Raw genomic sequence first — 27557 nt, forward strand, 5'->3', positions numbered from 1 at the left:
TAGAATTGGGTTGCACGAAAGCTTCATCAGACGTCCGCTTCCCGCTTCGTAACCAAAATCGGAATCAGAACCTTGTGGAAGCTTATGGAATCTCGTTTCCAAAACGCTTCTTAAATATTCTCTTTAAAAACACATCGGAAGCTTACGATTCCATTTTGGAATCACACTTCTGTTTTAAAAATAAACCAATAAAAATATAAAATCTATTTTTAATTTATATAAAATCCAAATTTTGATAGTGATAAAATAGAGAGATTAGAAATATACAAATATTAAAACTAATACTATAAATTATCTTTACATATTGAGCTTTATTAAAGATATATCATATATTCAAATATATAGTGTCAATTATTTATGAAATACTAAAATAATTAATATAATAATTTCTTTTAAACTTAATTTATGTGTATTTTCACAGTTTTAATATGAAAGCATTTCAAAATTATGATAAATAAATAAATACTTTATTTTAAATTTAAATCATATAATTCTTAGTTCTAAATTTTATAAAAAAATATTATATATATATATATATATATTTCGCATAAGCGTAATATATGGATATACGTACGCTTTCAACACGTACCCCGCTTCCTAATTTTTCAAAAAATATCGCTTATGCGCTTTCATATGCTTCCGATTTCACGTACCCGTTTATGTTTCCATGACTAAGACCAAAAATGCGAAAACAACAACCGCTAATTTTTTCCTTTTTTTTTTTATTTGCATATCAAAAACAAAATTTAAAGCTTTTCTTTCTAGAAAATAAAGTTGTTGTTTTATATAAAATATTATCATTCTCGTTTATGTTTGCAATTACATTAACAGGTAGAAATGTTGAAGATCATGTTCTTGAATCTTGTTTGTGAAAAATCAAAATTTTTATAACAACAATGTAAAAAGAAAATACAATTGAGGCCTTAAAAGGACATGATGATAGCTTTGAACCTTAAACAATTTCCTATATCAATGTCCAAAAAACACAACTAACCAAAACATATTTAAACTCACAAGTATATATATCCCCTATATGCTTTGTGTTCTCTTCACATCAACATCAATCACTAGAGACAACATTTGTTACAGCGTACCAGACCATTCTCATAGTATACATTGCATCTCTTAAACGCATCTTCTTGTTCATCAAAAACTTTGGTGCTACCACCACAGCTAGTACATGGCACAAACCTTGGATCCCCGCGGCATCCGCAAGCTCCCACGGATTCACAAAGAGGAAACCCTTCTAACATCTCTCTCAGTTCACCTCCATCGTTGAGTTTCTTGACCTTCTCCATTCCACCAATGTGGATTCATCTTATGAACACCTGAGGAAAACAAACCGGTTTCTCTTCTCCTAGTGCAATATGAAGCTCTCCCCTGTATCTAGAGTCCGTTGAGATGTCGCATTCCTCTACCGCAACCTGATACCCTCTCAATACCGTCCTTACACAAGAGCAATCATCCTCACAAGTCTTTCGAATTCCTCTGAGGCTAGTGAAGTACAATGCTATCTTGTTCTTGTCGTCCTCAGTTTCAGACAGTTTTGGTTTCTCTCGCTTGTCTAAAGACTAAGAACTCTGTGAACTCAAACGTACAGATTCAGGTAACCTGATTGGTCTCGTGTCTTTTGCCTAGTTGTTTTGGAGAGGTGTCATTCATGATTGCATAGCGAACATTAACGATGTCATTTCACAAAACTCGGAAGGAGGAAATGGAGAGAGAAATCAGTTATGTTTTAATTGGGCCAAAAGTTTGACGGCCCAAATTGTTATGTTTTCTTTTCACAGAACATATGTTGGGTGGGTTGATTCAACATTTTTTATTTAGGTTAAAAAAAAATTCACATCGAACCGGATACGACAAGATTGTAAAATGTAATACCGGTCACCATGTACAATCTCATACCAGGATTCAAAGTCACAACTCCTTGGTTCTTACAAAATATTTGTTTTTCTTACAAAATTGGAAATCTGAAGAACTAAATACAAACTAGATATTACATCATTAGAGAGGTTAATATAGTAAACGCCACAAGAATCCACAACTTTAATCCCTTCAACTAGCTTTACTCTTCCTCGAGTATCTGATTGAAATGCCATGATCCTTATGAGTATCACAAACATTGAAAATGAGTTGTATGTACTTTTGGATGACCTCAGTTTCAGACGTAATTTTTTTTTATATACTAAATTGATCCTCTGTATATGCAACAGAATATAGCAAAATAGTATTGATCCATATATTAGACATCATCAGAGTTACAAACTAAATACCAATAATCTTAGGTGCTATTTAAGACACTAGTCATTATCTTTGTTTCGGTTGACATTATCATATTGTAGTTTGAACTTACATGACAGTAATGCATATAATAATGTATATGTATTATTAATTACTTGATTAAGATTTAACGGTGTTTACAAATCATATTAAAAATATTTATTTCAAAACAAAATATCAACCAGAATAGTTTAGTGAAGAAAAATTCATATACGATGATGAGTAACTTATTCACATTGATTGTAAGTCTGATGGTGTTTTCATTCTACAAGTATATGGAGATTAAGAATATGAGGATTTGGATTAAATGATTTTTAATAGTTCTGGTTGAAGAAATTTGAAAATTTCATTGTTGGATTCATTTATCATGTTTTCGATTTGAACTTTTTTTTTTCTACTCAAGATTATTGTAACTTTATACCAACCGTATATACAATCAAACATTTCATATTTTAGAATAATTATTTAATAGATCAAATAAATTATAATAGACCAAAGATAACAAAAAAAATAAGAAAATAATATAAAGTTTTGGATATAACCGTTTTCACTATTCAATTGGCATTCAAAGGCTTGCAATATGTGTGTGTGTGTATATATATATGCGGTTTTTCATAAACACAATCTTCATAATGTATCATTTGTTTGCTTGATATGTGTAGTAGATATGTGCAAAATCAGGACAGTTGGATTCCAAATCTTTTAGGTGAATTGAATTGTGTATTCTAAATACTATGTGATTCAAATTAGATAATTTTTGAAATGAAATTCAAACGATCCGAAATTAAAACATTTGGATTTTGGAAGGTAAACAACTCTTGAGCCCATTGATGGACTAGTGATAGATCTTTTTAGAGATGCAAACCTAGAGGTAATCCCAGGAACATTGTTTCCTTTATTGTGTAGGACTATGATAGCATATATTGTGTTATGTAGATCTCAGAACTGGGGAAGATAGTGAATGAGTTTCATATTATGGGTGTATTCGATAGTGAATGAAGCTTTGAGAGCTGCGTTGACTGCTAGGAATATTTTTTTTTATTTGGTGGATGTGGTTGGTTTGACTTAGCTTTGTTTTTCTTTAAAGCTAAATGTTTCTTGTTGAAAATTGTGGGATCTCTGTTTGCTGGAGTTGGTCTTCTCTTTATTATATTCAAAATTAGAGGCAGTATTGAGGCTTTCAAATCTGTGAATTCAGCCACAGCTGCAGGCATGGATAAAGCTGTTGGTACCCTCTAGTTTTTTTCAAGCACGTCTCTCGGATACTCAACTGTCAATGGCACAAGGAAGCCTCAGCCCTCAATCAGGCTCCTTTGAAGAAAACCAACTGAGAAACTCTTCTCGACATATCTCCTCAAGAGATAAATCAAATCTACAAAGTGGTGAAGGCCATTTCTCAGTCTTTGATAATTTACCCATCACCTCCACCCCCACTAATGTAGAGGGTTTTATTTAGTCAGAAGGTGAAGGCGAATTACCTCAATTTATAGCTTTTGGAGCTGTAGAGTTACTACCAAGCACAATGAACTTACCACCACAGTTTCCTTTGAAGATGGGTCCACCAGTCTTTTCTCCTTACTATTACTGGTGCCCTCCAAGCACCTCATCGGTTCACGCACCATCCATCTACTTCGTATCAGTTCCCTCCACTATCCATCGAGTTACCTTTGCTTCCACCTCTTTCCTCCATATTACCTTCATCAGGATCAGATGGGTTCTTGATTCCCTCATCGCCGCTGGATCTCTATGCAATCCTTCCATTACCTTTAGTCCACAGCATACCCATTATTCCAGGTGAATCATCATCATCCTCCCAGCAGATGATGATTCCTATAATGTGTGATCACCCCATCGTTCATATTCCAGTTAGGGTCCTTATGGATATATGCTCGTAGAGTCAAGCTTATCTAGTAAGCGCTGGGCCAACTGGGATGATACCAACGGGCATGCATCCGCTCCCTGTGGAGAAGAACAACTCACTGGTGGAGAAAGGAGCAAGAGAGACACTACGGATGCTCATAAGTGGAGCTAATGCAACCACCTCTGCTCCTTAGAAACACTACGGAAGTGGAGGTCTGTACTCTGTACAATGGGACACGGGAGATGAGTGGTGTGAGCTTGTTTGCACCAATTGGGCTGCAACAACCGAGTGCAGAATGTGAGAATGTGAGCTCAGGCGAAGAAGTACCTGTGCCTCCGAGAGAGCCTGCTGGTTAGCTTTTTTTTTTTTGGTTCGTTGGAAGTGAAAAAGAATATAGAAAGGGAGCTTGTGGAATCTCATCTCTCGCTTGGTTCTTTGTTTTCGACTTTTTGTTCAGCCACTCTTTTGTTTTCAGGTGTAATTACTATTAGTCTGTTTTTTTTGGTAGCTTGCATATAGTAAATAATAATGAAAGCTATAAGAGATACAGTAAATAATAATGAAAATTAGTTGGCATATTAACCTTTTTGAAACTTACACAAGGTTTCGTAACATTGACGAAGAGGTACATGTACACATGTGTACGTCTACCACAATGGAGACAATACAGTCGTGTACAATAATAGTTAGTGTCATAGTTTCTGTTTCTCAAATTAAAATAGTAGAGTATTATTATTTCTTACAAAAGCATCTTCATGGTAATTATAGTTGACGTTGAGAGAAACTTAAATCCAAAATCGTGTATAATATCTGATATAATAGCAATCTTTTGCAGTTGCAAGTTGCAACGACACTTGAGTAAAGTTTGTATCATAATCAAAATAAAATATACTCTAGTTCTAGCTTCACATTCAAGCTCTACCGTTCTACCGACTAGGTTAGTAGTATTAGGAAACTGCATGAAAGTTATTCTGAAGACATTTGCTTTGTCATTTTGATGATAACAGCTATTGATTTCTGTATCATCATCGTGCAATAACCTATATTTCATATAGTTTCTCTTTTGGGTTCAATAATTCACATAGTAGTAGGCATGTCTATTTTTTTTTTTTTTTAGTAGGCATGTCTATTATGGGACAGATTTCTCCTCTTGACCTATATATATTCCAAATATTCTCATTTTTGTACACTTTCCAAATATTCTCATATAAATATTTTATTGGGAACAACTTACTTTATTTAAATGGATGAAGAGAGAATAAATAAATATGTAAAAAAAATATTTTATTGGGAACAACTTACTTTATTTTATATAAAGAGAGAATAAATAAATATGTAAAAAAAATTTACAAAAAATCTCAAATATTCTTATAAACTATTTTAAAATCATTCAAAATATGTTACCCAAAAGAAATCTTACTCAATTTACCTAAAAAGCATTAGTTTTATTTATTTATTTCTAACAAAATTCCATTACCAGATTTTTTTTTGGTATAGTTTCATCATCAAAAAATACTTTGGATAATGGTTATTCAATTTTCAGTTATTCCATCTCCATCTCCATCTCCAAATTAAACAGATCTAACCTATAAATTTTTTAGTGATACCATATACTTTTTCGTAAAAAAAAACATATAGCTAACAACTCTATATTATTAAACGCTATACTTCACCTAGGATACTACTGGTATAAATTAGTTAACCAAAACATTGATTAAGATCAAAAACTCAGTTAAATAATAAGAAACCCGTCACATGATCGTCGATTGGATAAAAACCACACCTGGCTATTTCTGTCGTCTAGCGAGATCTGCTGCTTACGCAAGAAGGTTGACCAAACAACTTGATCCGATCGCATCATCTCCACCGTCCGTTTATATAAAAAAATATATTATCCTCTCAGCCCACTTGATCCCAAAATATCAATTAACACTTCACACACACACACACACACACACTTACGCCACTTCTTCCTCCTCCGCGTGTCCTTCTCTCTTCCAGTCTATCTCTCTCCCGCTTCCGATCTCTTCTTCTGTGTTAGTTTGGATCTGTTATTGAGATTCGTGTTCTCGATTTCGAATTTCTATCTCTCTCTCTCTGTTTGTATTAGTTTTGGATCTGCTAGGTTCGTCTTGAGATTCGTGTAGTTGAAAATCGATCTTATTGATTGTTTGATTCGTATATACTCGATTTGGAATTGAAATTGATTTCGTTGCTTCGGTGCGGTTTTGAATTTGTTTAATCCCGATGACGATGGAGGATCCGGATATCAAGAAGTGCAGATTGAGCGCCGTAACCGTCGATGACGTCATCGAGCAAGTCATGCCTTACATAACCGATCCCAAAGACCGAGACTCCGCCTCCCTCGTGTGCCGGAGGTGGTTCGGGATCGACTCCGAGACGAGGGAGCACGTGACCATGGCACTCTGCTACACCTCGACCCCCGATCGTCTCAGCCGGAGGTTTCCGAATCTGAGGTCGATCAAGCTCAAAGGGAAGCCGAGAGCCGCTATGTTCAATCTCATCCCGGAGAACTGGGGAGGGTTCGTTACCCCCTGGGTCAACGAGATTGCTTCGTCGCTGAGGAGGCTTAAATCTGTGCATTTTAGGCGGATGATTGTGAGCGATTTGGATCTTGATGTTTTGGCTAAGTCGAGGTTGGATGAGCTCGAGGCTTTGAAGCTTGATAAGTGCTCGGGTTTCTCTACTGATGGACTTTTCAGCATCGTTAAGCACTGCAGGTAACTCTTAACTGATTTTATTTCTTTGTAGCTTATAGGATATGATTCTTAAGGTTTTTAACCATACTTTTGCAACTCACTTTATATTCATATAAGGACAGTTCTCATTACCTACTTTGTTTGAAGATCTCTTGTGTCTTTAGCAGAAGAAAATTTGGTGCTTTATTTGATTTCTGAATACACTTTACACAGCTTGTGGTTATGCATAAATAAATAGTAAAAGTATTCATCTCTGATATTTGTAGTTTCTAGGAGTTCATGTTTGTCGTGTGTTTCTTGCATACTTAATGCCTGCAACCTAAGAAAATTATTCAATTGTGGCAGTAGAAACCCTTGGTGCGGACATTATTTGGTTTCCTGAACTTCTGTTTATGGATAATTAGCTACAAGCTTGATATCGCCATCTGCAAAAAAAAAAAAAAAAAAATGTCTCATGTGTCTTTAGCTCAATTTGGTAAAGTAGAAACTTTGGTGATATGTTTGTTGAACCCGACTTTATTTAATTTCTTACTGCACTTTTTACTTGTGGTTTTGCATAGATAGCGGAAGTATTAAAATCTAATATTTGTAGTTTCTAGGAGTTCATGTTTACCGTGTCCTTCTTGCATCCTTAATGGCTCTGTGCCTGCAACCTAAGCAAATTATTAATTGGGGGAAGTAGACACCTTGGTGTGGAATTTATTGGGGTAAATCCATTTCTGTCTGTGGATAATTAGCAACAAGATTGATAGATAATTAGCAACAAGATTGATATTTGTCATCTGCAAAAAAAAAAAATGTCTTTGGGAGTTCATGTTTATAATGGCGTTCTTGAGTTCATGTTTATGCATATGCAGTTTAAAGCTGAAAATACAATTATCTTGAGTTCATGTTTATCGTGTCCTTCTTGCATCCTTAATTGCGCTGCCGTTGTTATGCCAATTAATCAATTGGGGAAGTAGAAACCTTGGGGCAGATTTTATTTGGTTTCCTCCACATCTGTTTATGGATAGTTAGCAAAAAGATTTATATTAGCTAACTGCAGAAGTTCATGTATATAATGGCCTTCTTGCATCCTTGATTTGATTGGTTTGGTAAGCTGAAAATCCAATCATCTTGAGTTGTTTCTCACTTTATTCATGTCTCTGTCTGTTTTCCTGACAGGAAAATAAAAACATTGTTAATGGAAGAAAGTTCTTTCGTTGAAAAGGATGGTAAATGGCTTCATGAGCTTGCTCTGCACAACACATCTCTTGAGATTCTAAATTTCTACATGACTGAGTTTGCAAAAATCAATGGCAAAGACTTGGAAAGCATAGCTAGAAATTGCCGCTCTCTGATTTCTGTGAAGGTTGGTGACTTTGAGATGTTGGAACTAGTCGGGTTCTTTAAAGCTGCTACTAATCTCGAAGAGTTTTGTGGTGGCTCCTTAAATGAAGAAATTGGAAGGCCGGAGAAGTATATGAATCTGACTTTCCCTCCAAAACTATGTTGTCTGGGCCTCTCTTACATGGGACCTAATGAAATGCCAATACTGTTTCCATTCGCTGCCCAAATCCGGAAGCTGGATCTGATCTATGCATTGCTCGCAACTGAGGATCATTGTACTCTAATTCAAAAGTGTCCTAATTTAGAAGTTCTCGAGGTAAATTTGAACGCAATATCTGTTCTTTAGACTATTCAATTATCCTATATGCATTGATTTTGCAAGTGTATAAAATGTGGTAGACGAGGGATGTGAATGCAATATATTTGACTGACAATTTTTGCTGTATTTCAGACAAGGAATGTAATCGGAGATAGGGGTCTAGAGGTTCTTGGACAGTGCTGTAAGAAGTTGAAGCGGCTAAGGATCGAACGGGGTGAAGATGAACAAGGAATGGAGGATGAAGAAGGATTGGTCTCACAAAGAGGATTAGTAGCTTTGGCTCAGGGCTGCCAGGAGCTAGAATACATGGCGGTGTATGTCTCAGATATAACCAACGAGTCTCTCGAAAGCATAGGCACATATCTGAAAAACCTCTGTGACTTCCGCCTCGTCTTACTCGACCAAGAAGAGAGAATAACAGATCTGCCACTGGACAACGGAGTCCGATCCCTCTTGATCGGATGCAAGAAACTCAGACGGTTTGCATTCTATCTCAGGCAAGGCGGCTTAACCGACGTGGGGTTAAGCTACATCGGACAGTACAGTCCAAACGTGAGGTGGATGCTTCTCGGTTACGTTGGTGAATCAGACGAAGGCCTGATGGAGTTCTCAAGAGGATGCCCTAAACTACAGAAGTTAGAGATGAGAGGCTGTTGCTTCAGTGAGAGAGCAATCGCTGCAGCGGTACTGAAACTGCCATCGCTGAGATACCTGTGGGTACAAGGCTACAGAGCATCGACGACAGGACAAGACCTGAGGCTAATGTCTAGACCTTACTGGAACATAGAGCTGATTCCGGCAAGAAAAGTCCCGGAAGTGAATCAGCTAGGAGAGGTAAGAGAGATGGAGCATCCGGCTCATATACTGGCTTACCACTCTCTGGCTGGTGAGAGAACAGATTGTCCACCAACTGTTAAAGTCCTGAGGGAGGCATGATGATGATTCAAAGCAGGTTTGTATATAAAGATTTGGTTTTGAGGATTCCATGAACTGTGTCGAATGGATTCTATTTTTTCTTTCTCCTTCTTGTTTGTATTGTCTGTAGTTTTGAGAGATTACATAAGACATTTTTTGAGAGATTGAAATAAGAAGAGAGAAACTAGTCTCTTCAGAATATTTCCTTATATGTTTTGTGATTTCTCTAATTAGTGGCCCTAAACCTCTGAGACAATGATAGGCTCTCTCGAGTCAGAAAGAGCTAGTCCACATATGTATTCACCAACCATGCTCAGGTTTGGATCCTCCTGATACTGGCTCCACGCTGACTCAAACTGTAACCTTTTGCACCTGCGAGAGACGAAGCTAAAATAAGAAAAACAAACACAGAGTTGAACCATCTTTGGCAGTGCATTTGATAAGCTTATATAGAATCATACTCGCGGAGTAGCTTCAAGATACGGAGGATAAGCCGTCTAATCTCGTCACGCTCCTTACGCATGGATGACTCTTTGTACAAGGAAACAAGCTCATCCACCAATCTGAAAGTCCAAAAAATCATTGACATGATTGATGTTGAAGAGTGGATTCTACAAGTCACTGCTGATGTATAGTGTTTAGAGAGGGTTAAACCTTGTGAACACAGGCGAGTTTCTAATCCATGTCAACCTCACAACCGTCTCCACTCTCTCAAGAACCTAATATGATGGCATTTGCAGGTAGTGGAATTATCAACCTAACATTCATAACAAATGTGAAACACAGAACATACCAACAAAACGGTTTCGGCATCATCTGAATGCATCCACTGGAAGAAAAGAGGGAAGAACCGTCGCAAATGAGCAAGCAAGAAAAGCCCCAAAGAGTTTAAGAGTGGCTCAACGAATGTTAACCAAGCTATACGTCTCTCTTTGTTTCTTGGTTGACGTTCTAGATGACCAAGCATCTCATTCATGATCCTCTCGTGCCTACAAAGAAGAAGATAAGCACGCCACGAAAATGAACCCAATGTTATTTGATAAAAAGAGAGAATAAGAGAAGATTTACCTACCATGAGCTACGAGGATTATTAGGATGCAGTTTAGTGACAAGGAGCACAGATAACTCCACTACATGAACCCAAATCTCGTCATCAGAAGCTATGTTCTGGCAACACGCATCAAGAACCACATCTCCATACGAACCGAGGTCACCTGAACTCATAGTTTTAGCAATGTGCACAAAACTTATCATACCCTGTCTCTGTCATCAAACAAAGAGAGCAACACAACATCAAACTCACTATAGCCTTAAAGCTACGAGCAGATAGAAAGCTATTAGAAGTTCCCAAAGGACTTACTTTGACATCAGGAGACCAATGGTCAAGTGCTGTCAAAACACATGGAACCACCAAGTTGCAAACTTTCGCCAGATTCGGTTTATCGACCTATCAAAATCATTCAAAACACTAACACAATCAAATCATAACAGAACCTTAAAGGTTAGATCTTTACATCATAAACATAAACTCAGACCTGAGTCACAAACCACATGAGCTGGTGAGAAGCCAAGATGGCGTAACCAACTGGCTTTCTCGCCATAGCAGCAGCTGAAACATCATCCTCTCCATCACCGTCCTTACCCATTGAGCTGCTCCCTTCGATTCCATCTTTCAGCTCCGGCAAAACAACCGGCAACAACTCAATCACCAACCTCTTGTTCTCACCGGAATAATAATCACGCGAGATCTCTGAAAAAGCTGACTCCCCTGCGACGGAGAGGCTTTCGGGGATCCACGAGAGGAGTTCGTGAGCAGAGGATCGAGAAGAAGAGAGGAGGGCGCAAGCAAGTGCGAGGCTTTTGATCGTAGCGAGACTCTGTTCTTCATCCAGTAGTCGAGGAGGAGGAGAAGTGTTTGGTAACAGAGACAAGAGTATGTCTTTGGGTGATACTTTGCTGTTCGCTTGCGGTGTGTACTGAGTTCGTCTGAGAGTCTCTGCTATTGGTTCTGATACTCTGAATCGTCAAAACAGAGTTCACAAATTAGGGTTCTTTCTAGCGAGAAACAGAGTACAAGAGAGAGAGAGAGAGAGAGAGAGAGAGAGAGAGAGAGAGAGGTTACTCACCGGAGAAGACGGCTATGGAGGTCAGTAGAGGTTGTGTTTGACATTTTTTCAAAACGCAAAAGTTTGAAAAGTTCGTATCTTTAGCCTTTAGGGTGCAATTCAATCTGTGTTTTGTGATTCCATAGATCGATTTCAATGTGTTTTATTTAATTCTTTCAGAAAAATATCTGAATTTCTACGTTCTTATATTGAAGAACCGGACCGGACATGAAAGTCAGATTCTTTTTAGGCCGGTCCGGTCAAGAGGGAACCGACCAAGACCAGACTAAGCCAAGTAGTTTACACAACGAGAAGCCTGGGTTCATTTTGGAAGACAAGAACATGGAGAAGTGAATGAATACAAGTAAAACAAACATATCACATACACCAAGACAAAGTGAAACCAGTTTGGTAGTAACCCTTTTTTTTAAAGTTGACATTGGTTGGAGAATTCAAATTTTTAAGATTCAGGTACAGCTTCTACAGCAGCAGCTTCAGCAGTAGCGGCGGCAGCAGCAGCAGAGCGTTTGATGGAAGCAGATTTGATGAGGTGATTGTAACTTCCTTTCTCCTTGAAAAGCTGGGCGAAATGGTGTTTGCAGTACAGTATCCCCTCGAGAGCTGCGTAGTTGGATGGAGAAAGCGCACAGCCTCCATGTGAACATTTGAAGCAAGATTTATGGTAACACTGACTCTCCACTGTCACCTGTGTGGTTTTTTTTTTTAGAAAACAGAACAAGAAAGATATGGTGTAAAGAGATCTCTCTAAGTTATTAGTTGCAAATGATCTAACGAAGAGGTATCAAGGTTCAATGTTTATGTTAACCTTTTCGATAGGATACACGGTTTTACTGCAAGTAGCACATTTGTCTTGAGTTCCAGAGAACATTCCAGCAACTCGGCTAGGTGTCCTTGTCTGAGAGAAACCAAAAGGAGTCAGTCATGTAACTTAAATAAGAACATGAGTTTGAAGATAATGTTTACCAGCTCAGGAGTTGGCTTGTCAGTTAGTGGCTTTGCAGCTGTGAAGGGAAATAAAGTTTGAACATAAAAAGAAAAAGTAAAGTGAGAACACCATAAGCAAGTAAAGGGTGTTGAATGAATCCAAAAGGTAAGAAAAGAAGAGGAAGTACATACGTGACTGAAAGTTCTTGTTGAAGCTACCAGTCTCCTTGAACAGCTGCTCAAAATGAGGCTTACAGTACAACACACCTTCCATTGATGAGTAATTGCTCAGCTGTTCAAAAAACAAAAAAAAAAACCACCAACACATTTTAAACTTTGGATCCTATAAAAGAAGCAGAGAAATCCATGAACCCCTTGACTCATAACTCTCACCATTTATAGAATTTCTTGATGACTAATCCTTTCTTAAACATATCACTGAACTATTAAACTATGCTTATGGGAAAACAAAAAGCAAAAAGAGAGCAAAAAAAACTGACTTGAAGAGTGGTTTTGCAGTGAGAGCACTTGAAGCAAGACTTGTGAAATGTCACTCCATCAGCTGAGAGAAGCTCCATTGGGTACACCGTCTTCTCACACGCTCTGCATTTCTGTTGAGTTCCCGTAAACGACATCGTTTTTGTGTTTGGCCTTGTCCTCCTCAGATCTCTAAAGCTCAAAGCTCACTACACAGTACTACACCACCAAAAATAGCTAATTCAAAAGCAGAACAGAGAGACTTTTCCACATTCAATCAGATGATTTGGTGATTTAAATCAGAAATTCAGAGCAAAAAGATTGCTTCTTTCTTGTCCTAACAGGAACTACAAGAAACAAAACAAAAAAGCTAACTTTAACAAAATGAAGAAAGGAGAAGTCTTTTACCTCTTCGTCGATCTGATCGTGAAGAAGATGAAAGTGAAGAAGAAAATGAAAGGTTAATGATTATTGCATTGAGCTTTGGAGGAGACAGTGGGGTTCCACTTTGCCCGGTCTAATTATTTTTTTAATTTAATATGTAACAGCAAATCATTCAATTGTTGATTATTCAAGTTAATAATAGTATTCGACTGAGAGATGATTAAGCAGTGGTTATTAGTTGACTAATCATATATTCCTTGTTAGTAAGCAAACAAAATGATATCATGAAACTATAATATTCTGTATACTTCTTCAAAAATAAAAATTATTTAGAGAAATGGTCTCACTAGTAATAAACACAAATTTTTGTTTCAAAAATAACACACATTTTCTTCCCTAAAATAACATTAATTAAAATATAAAATTTCTTTTTTTTTAAGATTTAGTGATTAGAGTTTAAGATTCAATAGATAGGAAGCATAATTAGATTAAGAGAAGGATTTGAAATATTGTTTAGCCATTTTACACTCTACTTAATACTATTTTGGGGATTTTCCATGTATTATTTTGTCATAGATTATTTTTGATCTATTTAGGAATTTACCTCTTTATTTACCCTATAAAAGGTTTTTTTAAATGAATATAAAATATGGTAGGAGAAAAATATAAACAACGAATTACAAATCTGCAAAAACGTGGAAATTCTTGGAGTCAACAACGATGAGCCTGACAGCTGCAATGGTGGCAGCAACAGACATGAAACTGAAGAAGACTACGTTAAGCCAATGCCATAGCTTTTGCATAGTATTGAGCTTATCGTTCTTGGCCTTATAGTACATGTGGTTGGCTAGAATGAATGTAAGAGGTATTGTGCTCACTGCACCAGTGAGGCTCATGAAGTCCCCTAGGAACGGCAAGAGCGCCGAGAGTAGCGTGCTCACCGCTAGGTACCCGCCTCGAGCCATGATCCTAAACATCAAGTTCTTCAACACAAATGTGCCTCCTTTGATCCCAAACTTTGTGTCCATATACTCATATGTTGGACTCGCAAAAATCTAAAAACAAAGAATTTATTAAGATATGAGTTATTTAGGACATACAATTGCAAATAGACTCAAGACTCAGGATTGACAATCGACTATCCATTTAGTTATTTGGGGTTTTTGAGTTTTCAAGTTTTCGAATACAGTTTTGTTGTCTCATTCGTGTTTTATATATGTTTGGTTCAGATTTAGTTAATAATTGTTTGAGTTCAGGTATATTTTATAATTTTGTCGGACTCAATTTACATCTAAGTTCGGTTAATTTTGATTCAGATTCATATATTTTTAAATATTGTATCAAAATAAATATAAATCAGATATTTAAAGTATCCATTTAGCTTTTAAATACTTTCTTTCGGATGCTAATTTGGATTTTTGGGGTTTCCAGATTATCCATTCAAATTTGGTTACTAACAATTTGATTAGATTGAGCATACACCGAATTGAACTACCCTACAAGATCCTTTCGGATCTTTCACATTTTGGAAAGTATGGATTTTGGTTTAGAATATAGGTTTGAGTTTGGACTTTGGCCTTTGGGTATTATGCCCACTAGACTCAGAGTCGAATATACGTTGAAACGGTCATGCAAAGAAACTTACGTGCAAACAGATAACTGTCTGAAGGAAAGCTGAGATGTTAGCAAGGGCTTTGACCCAGACTGGACCATTTACGTTGTTAAGCAGATAGGTGGAGGTCGAGGATCCGTAAGCCCAATACCCAATGAACATAACTGCGTACATTGGTAAAAGACCTAGTGTGAACTGAAAGTATAGAGCCTTCACCATATTTCTCACAACAGGTTGCTTCACTGTCGCCTATCAAAGCCAGATAATATAAGAAAGATCATTTATGTGTCTGCATTTTCATATAAACAACAACAATAAAATCACATTTTATTACAATATTATAACAGTTTCAAAACAATCTCAACCTGAATTTCTGGAAGCATCCCTGTGTTGAATACAAAAACAAGATTGGCGGCAGCAGCTGTGATGGTAAATAGTTTGCTTAATGATGATCCTTTTATCTCGTAATCTCTTGAATGTGGTGTTTTCACTCCTAAATATAATAAAAAGATATAGCTATAAGATTCATAAGTATGTTTTGAAGCTAAAGCATGATCATTATTTATGTTCTATACCATCTTTAACAGATAGAACGATTGCCACACTGATGTAGATGAGACTGAGGATGGTCGAAACTCCAAGCCAGATCCCTAGAGCTGATAAGTGAGGAACACCAATGGCGAAAAAAGCACATACCAGACCAGCAATAGCTATAAAGTAAGGTAGCTTCATGGTATGATCATCCTTAAAAAGAACATAAACAGCCTGCAGAAACAGAACACACTCCAAACTGACTAACTTGGCTCACACGGAATGAAGAATCAAAAATCAGGAATCCAGATGTTTACTACCTTTAAAGCAGAACCAGCTAGGATGATAAATCCACAATTAATCATGAAAAGATTGACATATTGCAATCCCCAAGTAACACAATAAGCCTTTCTACCTGAATAAAAAAAAAAAGAGAACAATCATTTCATGGAAGCAAGAACAGAGAAGAGAAACAGAGCATGTTTGGTTTTCTTACCGTAAATAAATCCGGCTAGGTCTCTATAGCGAATGTGCCTTTTGCCACCAAACTCATGAAGCTTGGCTACAAGAATATTAGCATAGAGAGAGATAGCAGAAGCAAGAATGAGACCAAGCACACCACCAACCCAACCTAAAGGAACCATTACGGTTCCTGAAAACCCCAACACATACGCGTTGTTTATACCGGTTGTCAGAACGAACGCCACCTGAAACCATGAATCTGTACATCCAACAAAGCATACTGTAAAGCTTCCCAAAATGTGATCTCAGATTATGAAAAGCACTATTGTATGTTACTATATTCAGTAAGTCTCTTTAAATAGCAAGATAAAAAGGAAGGGGGGAGTCAACAAATGACAAACCGCTGCTAATCTGATGAGCAGTGTCAGGGACTTCGATATCAAAATGTTCTCCACCATTTACGTTGCTTGTGCGACTCTTAGCTCCTGTGGCATTCATGATTTTTGGCACTTGTAGTCTTTGGAGCTAAGAGCATTTTTTACCCTTTATAATGTTTTGCTAAGACGTTCCTCGACCACATGAAAAAGGTGCCAGTTTATTATTTTGCTTTCTATTTAAAGTAGTGGCCATACTATTTCTTTCTCAATCATTCATCTGATTTTTCATAGTAGTAGACGCTATTTAAACCGCACATGCATGATTAAGAGTCAAATAAATACCTACATATGGTCCCAACGAGCTGCCGTCTAGTGTTAACCCACCTATTTAAGCTACCGTCCCGTATGATCGTGAGCTTCAACTACTAAGTCACATCAAAATTATTGCAAGGAAGATACAAGACAGGATGAAGTGAATACTACAACTAGAAACTAAAAAGTTTCAAAGATAGTATAGAGACATATGTTGAAATCAATGTGCCAAACTACATACATTTTGTAACCAAGAATCTAAGGATACTATGGAAACACTGCATATGAGAAGTGGTTTTCAATTGGCTAAGAGCACTCCAATGAGAGTATCTACCATTGGAGTTATACTTTGGAACTTGGTGTACTTTAGAGCCTAATAAAACAACTTCTTTTGTTTTATTAGGCTCTAATCTAATAAATACATTAGTAGAAAGCACTAAGACCATCTCCATCGCGGGCTTATTTGAACTTCTTACCTCAATCTCTTAGGTAGGTTGGATTAAAAAACAATTAAAAGTTATTGGGCTGGGTAGAGGTGCCCCTTAATTAGGAGATTTTAGAGGCAATCCTTACTGACGTGGCACGTCATGTGCGTCTGATTTTCGCCAAGTCGCGTTAACCAAAAAAAAAAAATCATTTACGCGAGAGAGAGAAAAAGAAAACCACCGAAGGCGATTTTTGGCGATTCGAAATCGAAAGCTTTTCTTAGGTAAATCGATAGGAAAATCATATATTCAAGTTGTTTAGGGTTCGATTTAGTGATTACTTGTTGTTTCTTGATGTTTTCGTCTCACTTGTGTTCGATTCTGGGTTTAAAATCGATTTTGGGATCGATTTGAAATTAGGGTTTTCGTCTGGGTTCAAAGCCGATTTGGGATACGATTTTTGATTCGGATTTGGAGTTTTCTTCTTCGTTTGTGGTTGTACTCGAGATGGTTTCCAAATCGATTTATGGTTGGTTTTCAAAATAGGGGTTTCTTGAATCGATATATGGTATTGGTTACTTCTTGTTACTGATGCGAGTTATTGTTTTTGACACTATTGGAGGTTAGGTCATGGATCCTAGTGAAGAGATGAGAGCTATGAAGGCGCAGAAGGACCACTACGATTCCCTGCATTTTGTAACTGACTCGATGCAAGGAATTCAAGAACGCTGTGTTTGTGGGCAACGCTTAGTGCGCGAGAGAGCTCCAGCAGAAGTCTATGACTACCTACCAGGGAAGAGGTTCTTACTTGCAAGGAGTACAAAGTAAGTGAACTGACTTTCTTGGTTCTTGATACATTTTTTGTGTCTGTCTAGTGGGTTCTTGATACATTTTTTATTTGTGTAGGATGATGGGATGCATTACAGGCAGCCATGGGTCTGTGCAGTCGAGGAAGAGATAGGGTTCTTGAAAACGCGGATGGAAAAAAGTGAGGAGCATAAATCTCTGGTGATAAAGCTGGAAGTCGAGAATCTGGTGTTGAAGGTGAGCTGCCTTCTATATTTTCTTTATTATTTAGGTTATGTTTATGCCTTCAAAATGTTGTATAATATTTTTAACATTTGCAGGCAGAGGTGGAGAAGCTCATAGAACGAGTGTCTGAGCTTGAGAGGTGGAGAAGCTCATAAGCCGAGTGTCTGGTGAGCTTGAGTATGGCGCATAATAAGGTAACTTCGAGTTCATTTCAAACTTTAAAGTAGCTTGAGTGTCTTGTGAAAAATAGGATAGCTTGAGTGTCTTTTATTTTAATTGTTTCTGAAAAAATTAATGAAAAACTTCCTAACTGCATTGAGTTGATTGGTCTTTAAAGTTAATTAAAGTATCTAGCTTGTTTAAATGTGAACTATCCTAGAGTGATGGTTAGGATTAGGTTAGATAGTAAATACATCATTAAACCAAGAACACTACTTTAAAACCACCATAAAACACACGCTTACCACAGCCACAGAAAGTAACCAAAACCCACAAACTTAGAAAATGGCATCGTATCCTACAGGGTATGTTAGCCTATTAACAAGCCAAATCGGTGAATTTAGCACTCCAGGGTTTGAGAACCTCTCAGGTTCTCAATCCATAGACCTCGACTCAGCTGGTCTTCCAGCTTTTAGCAGCCAGTCCTCAGAGGCACCCACTGTCAAAGAGAGGAGGAAATGGTCTCCGAAGGAGGACGTTATTCTCATAAGCGCTTGGCTCAACACTAGCAAGGATCCAATCGTTGGGAATGAGCAAAAGTTGGGGACTTTTTGGTCAAGGATCCTCCAGTACTACAACTCAAGTGTTCAACATGCTGGGTTTTCCCCTAGGGAGCTAGGTCAGTGCAAGCAAAGGTGGGGGAGGCTTAATGACTTAACCTGCAAATTCTGTGGTTGCTATGATGCGTCATTGAGGGGCCAAGCAAGCGGTGAGAATGAGAATGATGTGATGAAGAGAGCACTCGACTTTTTCTTCAGTGACCATGGTTGTAAGTTCACTATGGAGCATGCTTGGAGAGAGCTAAGGCATGACCAGAAATGGTGCTCTTTGGCTAAGCATGGCAATCTTGCTACACCGAAGTGGAAGACTGGTGAAGGCGAAGAGGAGGTCCCTGGTGCTAGGCCTCCGGGTATCAAGGCTGCTAAAGCGGCTAAGAAAAAGAAAGGTGTTCAAGAGGAGTCTAAACCCACAGAGATAAAAAGTGTGCTGGAGATGAAAGACAAACTGAACAAGCAAAAGTTGCTTGAGAAGTTGCTTGAGAAGCGTGACCCTCTTTCAGAAATGGAAGAGTCACTTAAACTTAAACTGATGTCTGAAATGTTAGGATAAGTTTGTCTTTCCAGTGAGGTATTACTTAGGATAAGCTTTTAGTTGTTTGAGTTAGTTGTCTTTGTTGTCTCTTGCCTAACTAATGAGTTGTCTTTGTTGTCTCTTGCCTAACTAATGAGTTGTCTTTGTTGTCATACTGTCACAGGTGGAATAGAAGAGCACGGGAGCAGAGAGGAGTCTGCTATCTTTTGTTGTTTTATGTCATGTGAACCTAGCTATCTATTGTTGTTTTATGTCATGTGAACCTATCTTTTTATTTGTGTTGTCATGTGAACTTGTATTTCTCTATTTAAAACCTATGTAAACTTGTGTTTGTTTATCTCTATTAAAACATCTTTGTATTTCTCTCTGCTTCTTCTTTACTTTCTCTCTGCATCTTGTAAGTTTGGTTTATGCTTCTATGTTTCTTTCTTCTTGTTCTTGTTTACTTGCATATCACAAGCGAGTGATTGAAATAGCATGTCAACCTATCTTTGTATTTCTTTATTTGATACCTCAAAAATATACTGCAAAGCCCATGTGAACCTATCTATATATACATGTAATATTGCAAGGAAAATCTTTATCACAAGCGACTGATTGATATAATAATTGATATTTTTTAGATCAATATATACATGTAATATTGCAAGGAAAATCTATATAGTATTTGATATAATAATTGATATTTCATAACTTTCAATATAAATTTGAACAGAATTTATAATTCTTTTATTACAGGAAACATGGCATCCTCATCCAACGATGATGAACGGAATTTAGAAAACAGGTTTGAAGATTATTTCGAAGAACAAATCGAAGAAATGTACAACACCATGCTGGACTATCAACCACCAGTACCGAGGAGACGAGCATACATAGAAAGAAACCGCGAGGATGGGCACAACCGTTTATGGAATGACTATTTCAGTGCGGAGCCGACTTATCCACCTGAGTATTTTAGGCGCCGTTTCCGAATGAACCGGTCATTATTCACGAGGATTGTTAATCGCTTCTCCAATGAAGTTCCTTATTTTCAGCATAGAAGAGATGCAGTAGGACGGTTCGGGCTAACTCCACTACAAAAGTGTATTGCGGCAATTCGTATGTTAGCCTATGGTTGTGCGGGTGACATGGTGGACGAATATCTCCGCATGGGTGAGTCCACTGCCTTATTGTGTTTGGAAAAATTGACTCAAGGAATCATTGATTTATACGAAAACCCACACCTGAAGATCTTCAACGACTACTTGATATCAGAGAGGTACGCGGTTTCCCTGGGATGATAGGAAGCATTGACTGTATGCATTGGGAGTGGAAATATTGTCCACACTCTTGGAAAGGTCTATATACACGTGGTGCAGGAAAGCCAACTATTGTTCTAGAGGCGGTAGCTTCACAAGACCTTTGGATATGGCACGCGTTTTTTGGACCACCAGGTACCTTAAACGATATTAACGTCCTTGATCGGTCTCCGGTTTTTGATGACATAATCTATGGTCGAGCTCCAAGATTTAAGTTCACCGTCAACGGTCACACCTACCATATGGCCTACTTCACCGACGGTATATATCCAAAGTGGCCTACCTTTATCCAATCCATCTCTCTTCCTCAAGGTCCTGAGGCGAAGTTATTTGCAGAACGTCAAGAAAGCGCCAGAAAAGATGTCGAGCGTGCATTTGGAGTCTTGCAAGCTCGTTTTGCAATTGTTAAAAACCCGGCGCTTCTTTGGGACAAGGAGAAAATCAGCAACATTATCAGAGCATGTATCATACTACACAATATGATAGTGGAAGACGAACGAGATGGATACACTTATCAATACGATACAAATATGTGGTTAGAAGGAGAAATAAGCAGAAGTTCAGAGGTGAATTTATCGTTCTCTACCGACATGCCTACGAATCTCGGTAATATAATTCCCACTCGGGAGGATCTTCGCGACCAAAGCATACATGAACATTTGAAGACCGATTTAATTGCAAATATATTTGCAAAATTTGGAAACCAATAATCCTAATAAGTGTATGATCCTAATATTGTATGTTTAATATTTGTTTTTTCAATAATCATAATTTTATTTTTTATAATTTTTATAATATTATTTTATTCCAATGAGTTGCAAAAGAAAAAAAAAATTCATAAGAACCTCATTTTGGGATTCACCAATAGACTTACAAATGCTTGAAACTCCTTAACTTTTGATAATTAATTAAAATTAATTAAATTAATTCTGGAAAATTGCTTAGAACCTCATTAAAGAGGTTCAACAATGGAGTTGCTCTAACCTTGCTTACGAACAAAGATACAAAGAAATTATATTCTGAAATATGGTCAGAAAAAAAGTGTTGTCAGAAACCCTTACGAAATTATTGAAGGAAAAGTTATACAAAAAGCAATGTGAAGCAAATAAAAACCTTACGAAATAAATCACAAATAACAAAACCGTATTGTTCTTACCATCTTCTCGGTAAAGCTAAACATTGAGTTATAATCAATTTAATTTATGCGGTTTGCATGGGTTAACTACACTGGAGGGAGAAGGGATAAGTCAACAATCACAAATTTAAGAAAGCGTGTCGGTTCTTGCATATTTATTTGGAACTGTGTGCCGTCTTTGGGGTTTACCCGCTGTGTGAAGAGCAAAACAACTCGACTTCTCTCGTTGCCAGAGAGGTTGTAGCCGCAAAAAAAAAAAAAAAAATGGCGGACCCAAACTTTGAATTAAAATAATTTAAAGAAAAATCAGTAAAGTACAACATAACGTGGAATCGAACCGGGTTTGGTGGGATAGACGAGGATAGTATTAACCGAATGACCAACTAGATGTTTATTCAAAACAACAAACAGTTAAATATTAAATTTAACCTCTGTCAGTTGACCCTATTGCTCAACGTGGGTCCGCTTCTGGTTTACTCTGTGTGTATTCTGAGTGAACGTCGAGCTATGATGACGACAACAACTACTATGATTGATATGCTTCAGAACTTCCTCTTCTCTGTTCCATCTCGGGTATGCCACAAGCGTCTCGAGAACTGATGTTACCATTAGGGTGTTCCAACATAATTAACTTACAACTGTTAGCAAAGTTTTTGAGATTTCTTGCTCAAGTTATTTTTTTTGTTTGGACGTTAGTTAGTGTTTACGGTTTCTAGTGTGTTGTGTTTTTTGTTGTTTAATCATGCAGCTTCTGCTAAAGCTTGAAGATTACTCATTGATTGAAACTGTCGGTTCAGGAAGAGAAGGGTATAACGCGTCTCACTGCATGTGTCTCTTCCCAGGTGAATCTGACTTTCTTTCTCTTATAAGAGTTTGTTTGTTGCAATTGCATAATTGAGTTAGACTGATGTCTTTGAAGCTCTGCTTTAGGTTGGATGTCCGCTGCTGTCTGCGTTTCTCCTTCTGTGATACAGGGGAAAGGAGGGTGTTCTCAATATATCTTGATAGACATGAGATTATTGAACATGTTTAGTTCTGATTTACCTCTCTTTTTTACTGATGCCTGTGGATTAGGAGAAATGAAAATAATTTAAAGAAGAGTATTTATTATTGTAGTGGATTTGGTTTTGTTGGATCCATCCACACCCGTGAGAAGAATTCATGGTACAGTGTAAATAAATTTAAATGTCTAGGTGCTGGCTATCGAGAAAGTGTTCGAGCACAGGGTCAGGGTGACAATATACTTTTGATGCTTCTTGCTAAGCATCTAATTATCTAAAATCAATTGACAAGCCATGTTTGATAATATGCATTAATTAATATGACACTATAAAAATAATGATCAGCTGTAAAATGTTAAAACAATAGCTAGCAGTCTCACTCTTGGTATGTTTTTTCTTGCACTGAAATAGTGTTTACAAAATCGACGGTTACAGTGTTCCAAACATAATCGAGAAGCTTGCTCTCAAAAGCTCACTTTCTTGCTAATTATCTTTGATTATTACTAATTCTTGAGCTTTTCTTCAGTTACATGGTCCATCCAAACCGGGAGAAAAAGATGTACCAAGTGCGAACAAGCGGATAAGCCTTGCACTAACCAAACAAAAAAAACTTGAGCAAGAAAGTTCATACTTTTTAACATCATTTCATGCATGGGTGGTCTCTTTGCATGGAATATCTGAGTGAATCTTTATAAAAAAAAAAGAATATCTGAGTAAATGGACTAAAGGGCCTGTTACATCTGCAACACGTTGCAAACTGTTAAGTTTAGGAAATTAAATGTCAAAACTATAATATATATATATATATATATAACAAAAAAAAATAAAAAAGTATCTATAAAATTGTTTGTCTTCAGTCTTCACTCTTATCTAACGGTGGATACAAAATTAAAGTATTTTAATATTTGAAAAATAAATCGTAACCAATCAAAATTACTGCATTTTGTTTTCTTTTTCGAAATAGATCTACGCCGCCGTTTTTGATGGGGTCCACTTTATAACGTCCTTCTCCCACCTTTCCCCAACACTCGTCGCAAAGCTCTCTCTGCGATTCTCACACTTCTTGGACTGTCTCCAGAGAATAAGAACTTCGACTTCTCTAAAGGTTTCTTGACGAACAAGGTGACTTTCTCTTTCTCTTCTCTTTCTCTTTCTCGTTGTTCGTTGAGTTGTTCTTCGTTGATCCTTGCGTTATTCTTCGTTGATCGTTGCGTTGTACATTAGCACAAGAACGTTTTGATAATTAGGGTTTCTTGGATTTAAGGTGACTTTCTCTTTCCCTTCTCTTTCTGGTTCTTCGTTCATCGTTGCCTTGTTCTCCGTTGATTGTTACATTGTACTTTAGCACTAGAACGTTTTGATGATTAGGGTTTCTTAGATTTTCTAGAGATATTCTCTTTCTCTTTCTCTTTCTCGTGGTTGTTGATCGTTGCGTTGTTCTTGGTTGATCGTTGCATTGTTCTTCGTTGATCGTTGCGTTGTTCTTGGTTGATCGTTGTGTTGTTCTTCGTTGATCGTTGCGTTGATCTTGGTTGATCGTTGCGTTGTTCTTAGTTGATCGTTGCGTCGTACTTTTGCGCAAAAACGTTTTGATAGTTAGGTTATTTTTTTATTCGGTTGACTTGTGGATTGTTTCGAGAAGGATAGTTGACTTGTGAAAGGTAATTTCAGATGAGTGAGGATGGTGATCGCATTTCTCAGTTCCGAACCACTTTCGAAAAGTATTATGTATTGAATGACTACAACGAGTGTAATCGCATCTTGGACAAGATACACACTACAAAAAAAGTCTACATTGATAGCAGATTATTATAGCACGTTTTACTGAACTGCTATCGTAGATAAGTTAAATATTTTTATATTTTATAATAGCGTTAGATAAACGCAATGGTAGAGCGAAACCTAAAATAACACTTAACTAATGTTATTTTGAAAATTAAATGAGCGGGAATTTAAAGTCACCGATTCCACCAATATTTACCGGGAAATGAGATTCAAGCGCCAAAGATAATATTGAAACGACTTTAGTAATGCTATAAAAAACATGTAATAGCATTTTTATAATGCTAAGAAAAGCTATTCGAACTCCTAACCCTAAACATGTTTTAAACCCTAAGCATAGTTTTAAACCCTTAACTCTTAAGACAACCCTTATAAATCTAATATTTTCATATTATAACTTCAAATATTAAAATTAAACTCATAATTTAATATTTCTAATTTTAAAACTATAATCTCCTAAACACATATCTTTAATCCTTAATCAAATTCTATATTCTAACTCCTAACTTCAAACATAAACTATACTTTCAATACTCTAAATATAAACCTATAATCTAGATTGTTAAATATTTGACTATAAATATTGTATCTAGTCTTCAAATCTATTATTTTCCAATTTTAATCCAAAATACTAAATTTTAATCCTAAATCTCATTTCCAATATCCAAACCTTAAATCACAAAACTAAACTTTACTCTTAATCATAATGTTTTTTATAAACCATAAAATTTAAATTTAAAAAATTTCAACTTTTGAATCAAACAAACAAATTTATAAATGAATTATATATCAGATTTCTGTGTAAGCATATAAATTTTTAAAATGATCACCAAAATCATAATTTTGATATTAATCTAATATATATTCGAACTTAATTATACATCAATTCCTAAATAAATAACAATTTACTATGTTCAAAAATAAACTTTAGATTTAAATTATAACCTACAAAATATAAATTCTGAAATAAGACATAACTTTTTTTTTTGTCAACTGGTCACTTTTGGACCTTTAATCCTCAAACTGAGGTAAGTGGGGTTCGAATCCCCGACGTCAGGGCCCGAAGGCAGAGTTCAGCAGCCACTTGGCTACGAACAACCCGACCTGAAATAAGACATAACTAAGAAAAATTATTTGCAAAACAAATTATCAAAATATTAAAGGATAAAACAAAAACAAAAATAGAAAAAGAAAAAACAAAATTTTCTGACCAATCAGATTGAGATACACGGATCACACTTCTGAACCATTAGATTAAATTAGATCTAAGGGTTGAGATTTATTCCTTTTAATTTTTATTTTTTCTCCCCCTATCTCTCTTTTCTCCACGACAGATCTGAAACTTCATCTTCTTCATTCTCATCTCTCATATCTCTCATCACTCCCATCTCTCTCCAAGCTTACTGTTTCTCTCATCACTCCTATCTCTTTGCACGCCTCTCTCATCTCTCCCATATTTCTCCCATCGCATCTTCTCTTCGTCTCCCATCACTCCCATCGCATCGCACCCCCACAACCACCACCGCGGTCGCCCTCCCACCACCGCCACGTTCGCCCTCCCACCACCGCCACGTTCGCCTTCTCTCCCTCTCTCCCTTTTCGTATCTGTTTTCCTCTTATGAATCTGAATTTATTTTGTTTTTGGTAAAGATAGGTGAGGAGTCAAGGATCTTGGTGGCTGCAGTAGGCAAGGTTCATGGCGGCTTGAGGACGGCGGCCAGGAGGAGGCAAACTCATGACTGTTGGAAGAGGGGCAAGGGCTGCAAGGCCGTAGAGGAGGCGGCGGCTGCAGTCTTAGTTTTTTAGGTTTAGTTTTTTTTTTCTTTTTAAATTTGGTTTAGTGTAAACCGGGTTGGGGAAATTGTAGTGGTCTAAATTTATTTTTAATTTCTGGTTTAGTAATGTAAACCCAAGTTAATTTGTAACCCAATTTTAATTTATAAATAAAATTTATTTCATTTTCAGTATAAATTAATTTTTGATTTAATTTTCAATTATTTTATTATAATTATAATTATTTTTTGATTTATTATAGAAAGATCTATCATAGCACAAATATATGAATCGTAATCAATTTGTAACAAAAAAATAATGTTATATTAAAGTTAATAACAGCATTAAACTATCGCTATCGTATGAAACATTAAATAGCGTCATTGAAAAGTGCTATCGTAGAAGGGGTACCTATGATGGCTGCCGATGACATAGCAGATCGTAAAACGCTATGAAAACCCTACGATAGCGTTTATCGTGAGCTAACAATGTTGATATTTCTTGTAGTGACAGGTAGTCTTACTGTTACTTTGTAAGATCAAGAAAAGAGCCGTGTGTTAGAAGAATCAGAGTGACGACGTTTTACACAAAGGAGCTTGTGTGTTACACGCAGATGTCGCAGAGTTATGGAAAGATGACGTGGCGATACTCATTAGATTCCAGGATATAACTTGCACATCAAGTTGAGAGAATAATGGAAGATTTGGATTCACCGAGATATTAGGAAAATAGAATATTCGGTAAGGACTACTTAACTAGATTGTCTAGGGCAGATCTAGGTTAAGTACGTTATTGTAAAAGCTTGAGCAAGAGGTTGTTCTTGTCAAGAGTTAGACGATCGAGTGCCTTGTGTTGAGCAGCTCGATTGTGTCATCAATATTAGAAATTGGTCCGTCTCTAGTCGTCTGTGACTGAGAGTAATTCGGATTAAACAGATCTAGGAAGATTGTTTAAAAGGTTTCTAATAATCAAGGAAAGTGTTCTTGAATTGAGTTTTGTGTTCCTTTACTGGCTGTCTCTGAACTTTCATTTGGTATCAGAGCAGGAAACCTCTGTGGTATCATATACTACTAACAGGTTGAGATCCTGCAAGTTTCATGGACACCATGAAGGAACTAATCACGCTGCATAAGCCCATCATTCTTGATGGAGGGAATTTCGGACA

General features: G+C 36.9%; 5 protein-coding genes, 1 long non-coding RNA gene and 3 pseudogenes across 7 annotated transcripts; 5 read left to right on the top strand and 4 right to left on the bottom strand.

Annotated features, from left to right (window-relative positions):
• Positions 1 to 1067: 1067 nt before the first annotated feature.
• On the bottom strand, positions 1068 to 2102 carry LOC108845286 (uncharacterized protein At5g39865-like; annotated as a pseudogene).
• Positions 2103 to 3559: 1457 nt separating this feature from the next.
• LOC108845287 (uncharacterized) lies at positions 3560 to 4500 on the top strand (annotated as a pseudogene).
• A 1572-nt stretch (positions 4501 to 6072) lies between these two features.
• On the top strand, positions 6073 to 9636 carry LOC130509055 (coronatine-insensitive protein 1). The gene is made up of 3 exons (XM_057004608.1): positions 6073 to 6885; positions 8029 to 8509; positions 8645 to 9636. Exons 1-3 carry the CDS (start codon positions 6392 to 6394, stop codon positions 9446 to 9448), a joined length of 1779 nt encoding a protein of 592 aa, XP_056860588.1. The 5' UTR covers positions 6073 to 6391; the 3' UTR covers positions 9449 to 9636.
• Positions 9501 to 11727, bottom strand: LOC108847298 (uncharacterized protein At2g39910). The gene is made up of 8 exons (XM_018620505.2): positions 11554 to 11727; positions 10963 to 11443; positions 10788 to 10874; positions 10500 to 10690; positions 10221 to 10416; positions 10082 to 10146; positions 9889 to 9990; positions 9501 to 9799 (listed from the first exon to the last, which is right to left on the bottom strand). The coding sequence occupies exons 1-8, from the start codon at positions 11595 to 11597 to the stop codon at positions 9667 to 9669; spliced, it is 1299 nt and encodes a 432-aa protein (XP_018476007.1). The 5' UTR covers positions 11598 to 11727; the 3' UTR covers positions 9501 to 9666.
• Positions 11728 to 11875: 148 nt separating this feature from the next.
• Positions 11876 to 13507, bottom strand: LOC130509057 (LIM domain-containing protein WLIM2a). 2 transcript variants are annotated; one of them, XM_057004610.1, is made up of 6 exons: positions 13363 to 13507; positions 12978 to 13173; positions 12670 to 12769; positions 12517 to 12554; positions 12359 to 12448; positions 11876 to 12238 (listed from the first exon to the last, which is right to left on the bottom strand). In XM_057004610.1, the coding sequence occupies exons 2-6, from the start codon at positions 13110 to 13112 to the stop codon at positions 11993 to 11995; spliced, it is 609 nt and encodes a 202-aa protein (XP_056860590.1). In that variant the 5' UTR covers positions 13113 to 13173; positions 13363 to 13507; the 3' UTR covers positions 11876 to 11992. The 2 variants fall into 2 exon arrangements, with proteins under 2 accessions (XP_056860590.1, XP_056860591.1); XM_057004611.1 differs by having other exon boundaries at positions 12978 to 13163; positions 13363 to 13463.
• Positions 13508 to 13949: 442 nt separating this feature from the next.
• On the bottom strand, positions 13950 to 16567 carry LOC130509056 (proline transporter 1-like). The gene is made up of 7 exons (XM_057004609.1): positions 16345 to 16567; positions 15978 to 16202; positions 15802 to 15896; positions 15526 to 15715; positions 15316 to 15443; positions 14984 to 15199; positions 13950 to 14393 (listed from the first exon to the last, which is right to left on the bottom strand). The coding sequence occupies exons 1-7, from the start codon at positions 16439 to 16441 to the stop codon at positions 14016 to 14018; spliced, it is 1329 nt and encodes a 442-aa protein (XP_056860589.1). The 5' UTR covers positions 16442 to 16567; the 3' UTR covers positions 13950 to 14015.
• A 2026-nt stretch (positions 16568 to 18593) lies between these two features.
• LOC108845288 (glutathione S-transferase T3-like) lies at positions 18594 to 19418 on the top strand. Its single transcript, XM_018618520.1, has one exon. The coding sequence runs from the start codon at positions 18594 to 18596 to the stop codon at positions 19416 to 19418; it is 825 nt and encodes a 274-aa protein (XP_018474022.1).
• Positions 19419 to 19671: 253 nt separating this feature from the next.
• On the top strand, positions 19672 to 21433 carry LOC108845289 (uncharacterized; annotated as a pseudogene).
• Positions 21434 to 25711: 4278 nt separating this feature from the next.
• On the top strand, positions 25712 to 26583 carry LOC130509420 (uncharacterized). The gene is made up of 2 exons (XR_008943436.1): positions 25712 to 26191; positions 26274 to 26583. It is a non-coding gene; the product is annotated as an uncharacterized LOC130509420 (long non-coding RNA).
• Positions 26584 to 27557: the final 974 nt, after the last annotated feature.

The sequence above is a fragment of the Raphanus sativus genome, chromosome 3 (genome assembly GCF_000801105.2).
Source record: "Raphanus sativus cultivar WK10039 chromosome 3, ASM80110v3, whole genome shotgun sequence".
Lineage (NCBI taxonomy): Eukaryota > Viridiplantae > Streptophyta > Magnoliopsida > Brassicales > Brassicaceae > Raphanus > Raphanus sativus.